General features: G+C 42.2%; 1 protein-coding gene across 1 annotated transcript; it reads left to right on the top strand.

The window, feature by feature from the left end:
* Positions 1-2,327: 2,327 nt before the first annotated feature.
* Positions 2,328-9,866, top strand: si:ch211-93g23.2 (uncharacterized protein LOC100005086 homolog). Its single transcript, XM_055638812.1, has 4 exons — positions 2,328-3,867; positions 5,150-5,308; positions 5,499-5,515; positions 7,864-9,866. The coding sequence occupies exons 1-4, from the start codon at positions 3,687-3,689 to the stop codon at positions 8,134-8,136; spliced, it is 630 nt and encodes a 209-aa protein (XP_055494787.1). The 5' UTR covers positions 2,328-3,686; the 3' UTR covers positions 8,137-9,866.
* Positions 9,867-10,129: the final 263 nt, after the last annotated feature.

Genomic DNA, 10,129 nt, shown 5'->3' on the forward strand with positions numbered 1-10,129 from the left:
TGAGAGGTTTTGGCAGGTCAGATGGTGAGAGGTTTTTTCCCGGGCGGTGAAGTCGAGGACAACAATTTTTGCCTCAGGATAACAGGTCAACTATGAGGAGAAATGTTATTACTTACAAAATTGTGAATCTTTGGAATTCTCTATCCCAGAGGGTTGCATCTACCCAGTTGGTAAGTCTGTTCAAAGCTGTGACTGATTGTTTTTTGGACACTAGGGAAATCATGGATTATGGGGATTAGACTGGAAAGTGGTCAAACTAGGGGATGAGCCAGGATATTGAATGCCGGAAGAGGCTTGAAAGACCATATGGCTTACTCCTTCTGTTCATGTTCTTATGTTAACAAGCTCAACCTCCAGCTGTTATTCTATCCTGGGGATTCCTCATCAACTAAATGCCTTTCACTGTGGGAGGACCTATGCAAAGTAATATGCAAAGTTCCCATTAGCCAAATCTAATCCCACTTAATTGCAATGCAGCCATTTATTTTTCCTTCACTAGCGTGCTTGAAGATGATTTGGCATTTCACTAATACTCAGTCCCTGGAGTACAGTGGTATTAAATGGGAATATACTGTAGCTTACAGAATTAAATCACACATACAAAGAGACACATAGAGGGACCACCTCTTCCCCTTCCTCATTTCCTTCAATTACATTTTCCCGAAATAATCTCATCTAATTTTACATTTTACATAATTGGGCCCCATCTCTCAGGAACTCAAAGTATAAACCAATATTGTGCAAATGTGGTGATTGTTGCGACACTTTCAAAAATATGTAAAATGTATCTTTTTTCAGTGTGGAGATAACAATAACGTGCATTCATATAGTTCATTTAACATAATAACAGGTTACAAAGCATCTTGCAAGAGTATTATCAGACAAAATCTGCAACATAAGAGTATTAGGTGAACAATAGAAGTAGTCAATGAGGAAAAAGAGAGAGGAGAAAAGATTCAGAGGGAATTACCATGCCCAGAGACTTGGCAACTGAAGCAGTGCTGCAAATGGGGTAGTAATCAATATTGGGGATGCTCAGGAGACATGTTTGCCCTGCCCTGTCTCCATTTTACTCACCTTACAATCGGCTTCAATTATAGAATCTGTTTCTAGTACAATTACATTGCATGCCTGAAGAACAAAACAGCAATAATTTGATTATATTTCTCCTCTAAAAGACAGTGACCCACATGTATTGTTGTTTTTTTAAACGCATGCTTCCCTGTTGTTGAAAGTCAAATCAGCAGTTTAAAGACTGTACCTTGGTTCTGTAAAGGTTTTTGTGCTCTGCCTTGGGGGGGAGGGTTTGCTCCACAATTTAGAAATCTGATGTTTCTTGAGGCATTCATTTGAGATTCTTCACTCTCCTGACAAAGTCCATACAGCCATCAATGCTCCTGCAAAATAAAAATTGTTTTGTGTACAACAGTTGAAGCTGAGCGTTTGAGCAATAGGCATTGATTAGATTTCACAAAATGTTAAATATTGTTCTTATTTGAGAAACCTTCCATGGCCCTGCCTTTCTTCTCTTTATATTTTCCTCTAGCCCTTGAATCATCAAGAAACCTGTGCTCCTCTAATTCTGCTCTCTCGGGCATCTCCAGTTTTAATCCCTCCACCAGAACAGCTGTGCTTCAAGCTGTCAAATTATCAATGACATGAAACTCCCTCTCTAATTGTCTCCAGCACTCCCTCCTCCTTTAAAACACTCTTTAAGGATTCAAGGCCAAAAATTCTTCCATAACAGTCAAATTAAAAAAAACTACTTTGCTGTGTAGAAATCCCGAGAAGAAAGGATATGTGCACACTTTCAAATTTGTCGTGAAATCTGTTTCCTCCCTTTTTCAACTACATTTTTGTATTAACAGAACAAATTTGAAATTGTGCCTGCAATGTTTACACACAGAATGACCTCTGCAGTTTCTAAAAGGACCTTACCCCATTTACCATGTCAGCTGTTAAAGGCACACTCTCCATGGCAGCAACAGCAGCACCGCTGGCCATGGAGAGAGAGAAGCTGTGGGAGAGAGAACTAGAAATCCACTGATTTCTTGGAGGGATATAGAAATCCCTGTCAATGGAATATGTAGCAAGAAACATAGAAACATATAAAATAGGTGCGGGAGTAGGCCATTTGGCCATTCGGCACATTCGGCCATTCAATATGATCATGGCTATTCAATATGATCTGGACATCCGGTGGCGCTGTTGCTAGCTGCCTCCGCCCATGGTCTGGCTGTCTTTTTTTATTTTGTTATGTTTAGAGTGTGTTTTCTTTTGTTTTTTTGGGGTTTTTTTTGGTATTTTATATGGAGGATGCGGGTAGGGTAAGGGGGAAACCGTCCTTCAGTCGCTTCCTGGCGAGGATGCGGCTATTATCCGAGTCGCTTCCTCGGCCCCCCCCCTCGTGGCCTACCAGCTGGATTAGCGCGGCCTTTCCTGCTGGGACCGGAACAGAGCTTCAGCAGCGGTGGTGGGGCACTGGAAACATCACGGAGCGGGCGAGGCCTTCCTGGGATCGCCGTTTGGAGCTCTGGAGTGCTGGGCCCCTGCTCCAACATCACGGAGCTGTGGGTGCGGAGCTCCCTACGCTGGCGGCGCTGACATTAACATCGCGGAGTCCTGGGACCCTTTGCCGGGGGTCGCCAGCGAGAATCTCCGCCCAGCGCGGCCTGTGGACATCGGGAGCCACAGACTTTGGTGGAAGTTTGCCGACAAGAGGTTCCCGGCGAGAGGGCCTGAACATCGGGCCGCCCATGGCGGCGACTACGGGGTGCCCGGGAGGCCCCGACCACGGGTGAACATTGGGGAACATCAGCGAGGAGGTTTACTGGACTTTGGTTCCTTCCCTCACAGTGGGGAACTTTGATGCTGCTGTGGGGATGTTCGTGGTGTGGACTACTGTGTTCTGTGCTTTGTGGGGTTTTTTAATTATTTTTTTTGTATGCCTAAGGGAAAAGGAATTTTGTTGCTCTTCATTGAAGACATTGACAATAAATTAAATCAAATCAAAATCAAATCAAATCAAATGGCTGATCATCCAAAATCAGTACCCCATTCCTGCTATCTCCCCATATCCCTTCATTCTGTTAGCCCTAAGAGCTTTATCAAACTCTCTCTTGAATACATCCGAGGTAATATACGGTATATATCAAGAGGGAGGCCCTGTTTCTCAGGATGGCCAAGAAACCCTCTAGGGTGCACTGTACAAATAGCCTTGAAAGTAGCAGCAAGAGATGTCTCCACCACAAATGTCTCCATCACACTTCTTGTGGCTGAAAGATGAATTGGAAGAGACCCAGAGTTCTCTAATGGGACAGAGAGGAGAACCTTCGGCTAAGTAAAGGAACTGTTGATTTTCTTTCAAGATCCTCTTACTCTGCACATATTTGACCAAACTGGATACCCACTCATCATTCATAAAATTCCATCCCTAATGACATTAAAGATTTGTATAAACTCTAAGATATCCACACATCTGTCTGAAGTCACACATAAGCCTATCTCCTTCGCTCCATAGATGCTGCTGCACCCGCTGAGTTTCTCCAGCATTTTTGTGTACCTTCACACAAGTTAAAGATGCTTGGCGAATCCAAGTTGTTGTATTTGCAGATATATGTAGTGTAACAGTAAATATTGGATCATGCTGATTATAAATTTGCAGCAGTGGATAGAGCTGGACTGAAATGTGTTTCCATTTACAGAATGGGTGGCAGTTCGGCCTTGCTGTGGATGTGGGGAGCGTATCAGGCCAGAGCTCCATGGGATTGGCTCCTTACTTTGATGAAGTGGTTGGAATTGATGTGAGTGAAGCTCAGATTGAAGAGGCCAACAAGATGTGCGGACTTGATAATGTTTTCTATGGTTAAAGGCTTGACACACACGTTATCGAAAAGTGTTGATTTAAACTGAAACTACTTAATGGCCATTGAGAGGAAAATTTGTAATTTTATTCAAGATACAGCATGGAAACAAGTCATTTGGCTTACTGTCCATGCTGACCATTACACTAGTTCACGGCCCATACATTACTTCTATGTTATCCCATTTTGTCATCCACTCCCTACATATTACGGGGAATTAACAGAGGTCAATTAACATGTCTTTGGGGCGTGGAAAGAAAACAGAGCACCCAGAGGCAATCCACACGGTCACAGGGAGAACATGCAAACCCCAGGCAGACAGCACCCATCACGATGGAAGCTGGGTCTCCAGCTGTGTGTGACATCAGTTCCACCAGCTGCGCCACTGAGCTGCTAAGGACTGAACAATGCAAAAGTCACAATCTTTGATTGTACTGAGCTAATTATTGCAGTTAAAGAAATAAAACTCTTGGCTTCACAGGTCATGTAATTTTAAGGGATGTTGTGGGAGGGGCAATGTTTGTCCTCTCCATCAAGACCCACCGGCTAATGATATTCCTCGTCCTATCATCCAGTTCCTGCCATCCATTGAACGTTTTGAATTATGAAGGGAGAATGTCTGGGTGGAAACCTTTTTGTGGGCTTACTGTTCTTGCAAAACCTGCAGATCCGCCCTCTGCAATCCTGCCAGGTACGCCATTGTGTATGAAGCCTTCTGCCCCACCTCCACACATCAGCTTGTCCTATTCCTCTCTTCCTCCTCCCTCCTTTTGTTATATTCCCATCAATGCACTGGTTTATGCCAAAGGATGAGGGTTACATTTGAATGGAGATTCACAACTGAGCCCCCGCTCAAGTGCTTCCTGTGATATGAAAAGAATGCTACATCTTCAACCCAGTGAATAAATGCAACTCAGTCACAAGCAAACCTGCAGATCATTGAGAATTGTGCAGTTGTGCGTTTTCTCACAGTTGCTGAACATGTGAATTCCATGCATAATTAACACAGTGGCCAATTTGGCTCGGTTGGCATTAATCAACATTGTATCATATGACACCAACTGCCTGCTCTGCATACATATGCTATTAACAATTTGCCAAATAGCAGGTTGCATTAAAGTTGTGCACTTGATTCCAATTTTATATTTGAATTGCAAATTAAACTTCGAGGAGCCAAAAGCCCTGGAGGTGCCCAACCTAATTTTGTTGCCAATGTATTTTTCCGACAATAAAATCTGTAATGTAAGTAGAATAACTTCCTTCGAAGCCTGCAAAATATTAAAACCATTTCATCTCTGTACATGTCACTTCACTCAACAGACAGGGTGTAGCAGAGAAGCTGGATTTCAAGGATGCTTCTGTTGACCTGGTGACAGCAGCAGCAGCAGCAGCAGCAGCACGTTGGTTTGACATTAAGGCGTTCAACTTAAGGCGTTTACGAAGGGGTTTGACAGGGTTCTAAAACCCAGAGGCTGTGTGGCTCTCCACTGCTACCAATTTACATACATGTACACCTTGCATTACAACAACAGCTCTGAGCATTTGGCCCCGATTATGGACAAGGTAAATTAACTGGTATTGTAACTGAAACTGGAAAGTGTCTATGAATGCTATAATTGTTAAAAATCTTTCAAGGACCAAATGACATGGTGGTCAGATCTATTCTGCTTTCACGTCTAGGACTGCATATGAATCTAAAATTACCAAATTGAATGTATGTTTTTCTCTTCTTTATTGTGTGAAATTGATCTTTTAATAAATACGTTTAAGAAAGAACTGCAGATGCTGGAAAAGTCGAAGGTAGACAAAAATGCTGCCTCACCCGCTGAGTTTCTCCAGCATTTTTGTCTACCCTTTAATAAATAAGAGTAAGAATAGTTGCATTGATATTGTGAACATTTGATTCAGTTTGCAAACATTGTGATATTAAAATACAGATTCAAAAACAGAAGTGGGTGTAAACCAATTGACCCCTCAAATCTACTCTGCCACACACTAAGATCATGGCTGATATTGACCAGCATCATTTACCTGCTTTCTTCAGATTTTTTTACTCAAATGTTTGTCGATCCCCACATTGAACATATTCAACGTTTCTGCAAGCACAGCTCACTGGGGTCAAGAACTACAAAGATATATGACTCCCTGAGGCAAAAGAATTTGCATCTGCATCTGAAAATATGCCATGAGCATATTGATGCCCTAGAGGATAAATCAGCTCAACACCATCATGTTAATCGCCCTCAGATCCTATCCATGTTCTACAGGGATGTTGAGTTATTCCAGCTTTTTGTGTCTTCTTTTTGGAAACAAGCACCTGCAGTTCCTTGTATCTCCCTCAGAATCTTATGTATTGACAACATCAGCTTTCATTCTTCTAAACTGCAATGAATATAAGCTCCTCACTTCATGAATTAAATCTTTCCCTTCTCTTAAACCTATGTACAGAGTTGACAAACTTTTCCCTTTGATCAGCTTTCAGAATCTTCTAGGGGTAATATGAGGGGGAACTTCTTTACGCAGAGAGTGGTGGCGGTGTGGAATGAGATTCCAGTGGAAGTGGTGGAGGCAGGTTCATTGGTATCATTTAAAAAAAATTGGATAGGCATATGGATGAGAAGGGAATGGAGGGTTATGGTATGAGTGCAGGCAGGTGGGACTAAGGGGAAAAAAATTGTTCGGCATGGACTTGTAGGGCCGAGCTGGCCTGTTTCCGTGCTGTAATTGTTATATGGTTATATGGTCTTCTGGTTCTTGATTCCCATGTAAAAAAACTCCATTCATTCACCCTATCTATTCCCCTCATGATTTTATACACCTCTATAAAATCACCCCTTATCCTCCTGCACTCCAAGGAATAAAGTCTTACCCTGCCCAATCTCTCCCTAGAACTCAGGCCCTTGTGTCCTGGTACCTTTGTTGTAAATGTTCTCTGCACTCCTTCCAGTTTAATGGCATCTTTCCTGTAGCAAGAAAAGCAATCTGAAAACCTTCTTCACCATAGTATCTACACTTTCAGGAATCTATGTACATGTACTCTTTGATCCTTCTGTTCTGCAACATTCTCCAGGACCCTGCCATTCACTGTGAAGATCCTGCCCTGGTTCGCTTTCCCAAAATGCAACAGCTCACACTTACCTCCATTAACCATTTCTCGGCCCACATGGCCAGCTGATATACCAAAGATCTTATAGCTATAAGATCTTTGGATATACAGTGATGTAGATCCCACTTCATGTCTTGATAATCATCGTCAATGTCTATGATACCACCTATTTTAGTGTCATCTGCAAACTTATTAATCATGCTTTGTACATTCTCATTAAGTGCAGGGAGAAAAGACAAGTTTAATTTGGTATCAAGTTCAGCACAGACATGGTGGAACAAAGGCCTGTTCCTGTGTGGTACTGTTGATTGTTCTTTATCAATGATTTTCTGAATATCTTGCTATTACCTCCTTAATCATAAATTCTGGTAATTTCCTTATATTTACATAACATTCAAATTAATGCTAATAGTTACTGTTCATGCTAACCTGTTTACCTCGATGTTAAACATTAATTTCTAATGATATCTGCAGAAAAAGGGATGAATGCTAATTTTCATTTTTGCATACTCGATTAGGAATTTATGGAGCATATGACCTTCCTATAGTGTTCACAAATAGTTTTTTTTTGTTATGCTTAAACTAAATCCCAGGAATGCTGCATGGTTTGAAACTATGCAGCATGCTTTCTTGTTGTCCAGGGTCAATATGGTTATTGATTGATGCTTAATTCTTCTTCCATTCATTGTTCGCCGATGTTCAAGACATTTGTACCACATAACCATATAACAATTACAGCACGGAAACAGGCCATCTTGCCCCTTCTCGTCCGTGCCGAACACTTATTCTCCCCTAGTCCCATCTACCTGCACTCAGACCATAACCCTCCATTCCTTTCCTGTCCATATACCTATCCAATTTATTTTTAAATTATAAAATTGAAACTGCCTCCACCACTTCCACTGGAAGCTGATTCCACACAGCTACCACTCCCTGAGTAAAGAAATCCCCCCTCATGTTACCCCTCATGTTACCCCCTACGAGAGTGAAAAAGTACAGATCGTTCGGAATAAATACAAAGAAGTATTTGACACTATCACATTCTTTGATAAAGAAAGGTTAGAGAAAATAATACTGAAAATTTTGTTGAACTGTCCAAAAAAAGCCTCAAAAGACATGAATCTTGATATTATTCCCAAATGGCTAGATTTTCACTTTAAGGTTTAGTTTAGTTTAGAGATACAACATGAAAACAGGCCCTTTGGCCCACCAAGTCCACACCAACCAAGATCATCACACACTAGGGCCAATTTACAGAAGCCAATTAACGTACAAACCTGCACGTCTTTTGCACGTGGAAAGAAAACCCACATGGTCACAGGGAGAACGCACAAACTCTGCATAGCCAGCAACCAAAGTGAGAATCAAACCTGGGTCTCTGGCGCTTTAAGGCAGTAACTCTACCACTGTGCCACGATGCTGCTCAAGGGGTTATGTCCCGGACTAAGCCGCCAGATGAAATGTTATTTTGATCCCTTTTCATGAATAGGGGATTGGCAATTAACAGAAAATAGAGAGCCTCTTTTAGGAATCAATTTAGTGAGATTCCATAGGAATCAATGCTGGGACCTTAAATATTTATAATCTACATTGATGACTAATTGTACAATAGCCAAGTTTACTGTTGACACTAAGATGCATGGATCAGCAAGTTTTGGGGAGGATACAGAGATTGCTCGGAGACATGGGTAGACTAAACAAGTGGGCAAGAAGTTTGGCATATGGATTGTCATGTGGGAAATGTGAGGTGATCTACTTTGGAGGAAAGAATAAACTAGCAATTATTATTTAAATGGCATGAGTACAGAATGTTGCAGAAAAGGAGCCTGTGGGATGAGCAGAGAGGGAATGAAATACAGACACCGTGTCTAACAGAGGGATGAACACAGATCTTTACTGGAATAATCAGGTATTGGGTAGCAATCGATACTAATATCCCCCATACATTAGCGTTACAACTGCTGCTGAGGTAGGTTTGAAGCCCCTACTTTCTTGTAAAGGTATTCTCTGAGTGGGTCAGAGGAGGGATAATGTCTCAGTGGATCTGCTTCTAAAAATCTTCAGAATAAGAAATTGTTCTGTAATATAAACCAAGATTATAATAAACATGATTTGGAGAAAACTTTCCAAATTTTCTCTGGGCTGAATGGAATTGGCTTTTAATTTGCTCTCGTGCTTCACCAGGAATATTGGTAGCTCTGGATGAATGGACACTCCATCTGGAGAAGCACCAGGAGATCAGAGCTCCATCAGGCCGTGCGGATGAAAGCATCCTTTCCTGTCAGTAAAAGTCCAATAATCTGGCACCCTAGGGACTTTGGTAGCGCCAGACCTGCAGATTTGCAATGGTTCAATGGTCCAATGGTCCTTCATTGTTATGTGTACCATTTAAGGTACAGTGTAAATTGATTTGCCATGCAGACATACCAGAAAAAGCAACAAAACACACAACTGCATAAAAGTTAACATAAACATCCACCACAGCTGCTCGCCCACATTCCTCACTGTGATGGAAGGCAATAAAATCTCATCTTCTTTTCTCCTTATTCTCCCGCAGACGGGGCAGTCGAACCATCTTCAGTCAGGGCAATCGAAGCTCCCGCAGCTGGCGATCGAAGCTCCCCCATCGAGGCGATCGAGCTCCCGCGATCACAGTGATCGAAGCTCCCGCGGTTGGAGCTCCCAAAGTCCGTCTCTAAACAAGGGATCACGAGCTTCATGCGGTTGAAATTCCCAAAGTCGGTCCCCAGCAAGAGGCTGTCAGCTCCACGATTTTAGGCCACAGCGTGGACGGAGATATGATACGGAAAAAAATCGCATCTCCGTTAAGGAAAGAGATTGTAAAAAGTTTCCCCCAACCCCCCCACCCCCCACATAATACAAATTTAAAGATACACTAAAACATATATTTAACAACATACTAAAAACAACAAAGAAAGAAAAGGACGAGACGGGCTGTTGGTGAGGTTGCCATAGTATGGTGCCAACCTGTGGTTCATGGCCAAATATGTTAGAAGCATAGAAAATAGGTGCAGGAGTAGGTCATTCGGCCCTTCAAGCCAGCACCGCCATTCAATATGATCATGGCTGATCATCCTAAATCAGTACCCTGTTCCTGCTTTTTCCCCATATCCCTTGATTCCTTTAGCCCTAAGAGCCA

Source organism: Leucoraja erinacea, chromosome 7 (assembly GCF_028641065.1).
Source record: "Leucoraja erinacea ecotype New England chromosome 7, Leri_hhj_1, whole genome shotgun sequence".
Lineage (NCBI taxonomy): Eukaryota > Metazoa > Chordata > Chondrichthyes > Rajiformes > Rajidae > Leucoraja > Leucoraja erinaceus.

What these genes read in the sequence shown, in the direction of transcription:
- si:ch211-93g23.2 (XM_055638812.1), top strand. Translation starts at nt 3,687, where the DNA reads ATGTGTTTCCATTTACAGAATGGGTGGCAGTTCGGCCTTGCTGTGGAT. An exon ending in TGATAATGTTTTCTATGGTT is followed by an intron (nt 3,868 to 5,149) that starts AAAGGCTTGACA and finishes AATATTAAAACC; the next exon opens with ATTTCATCTCTGTACATGTC.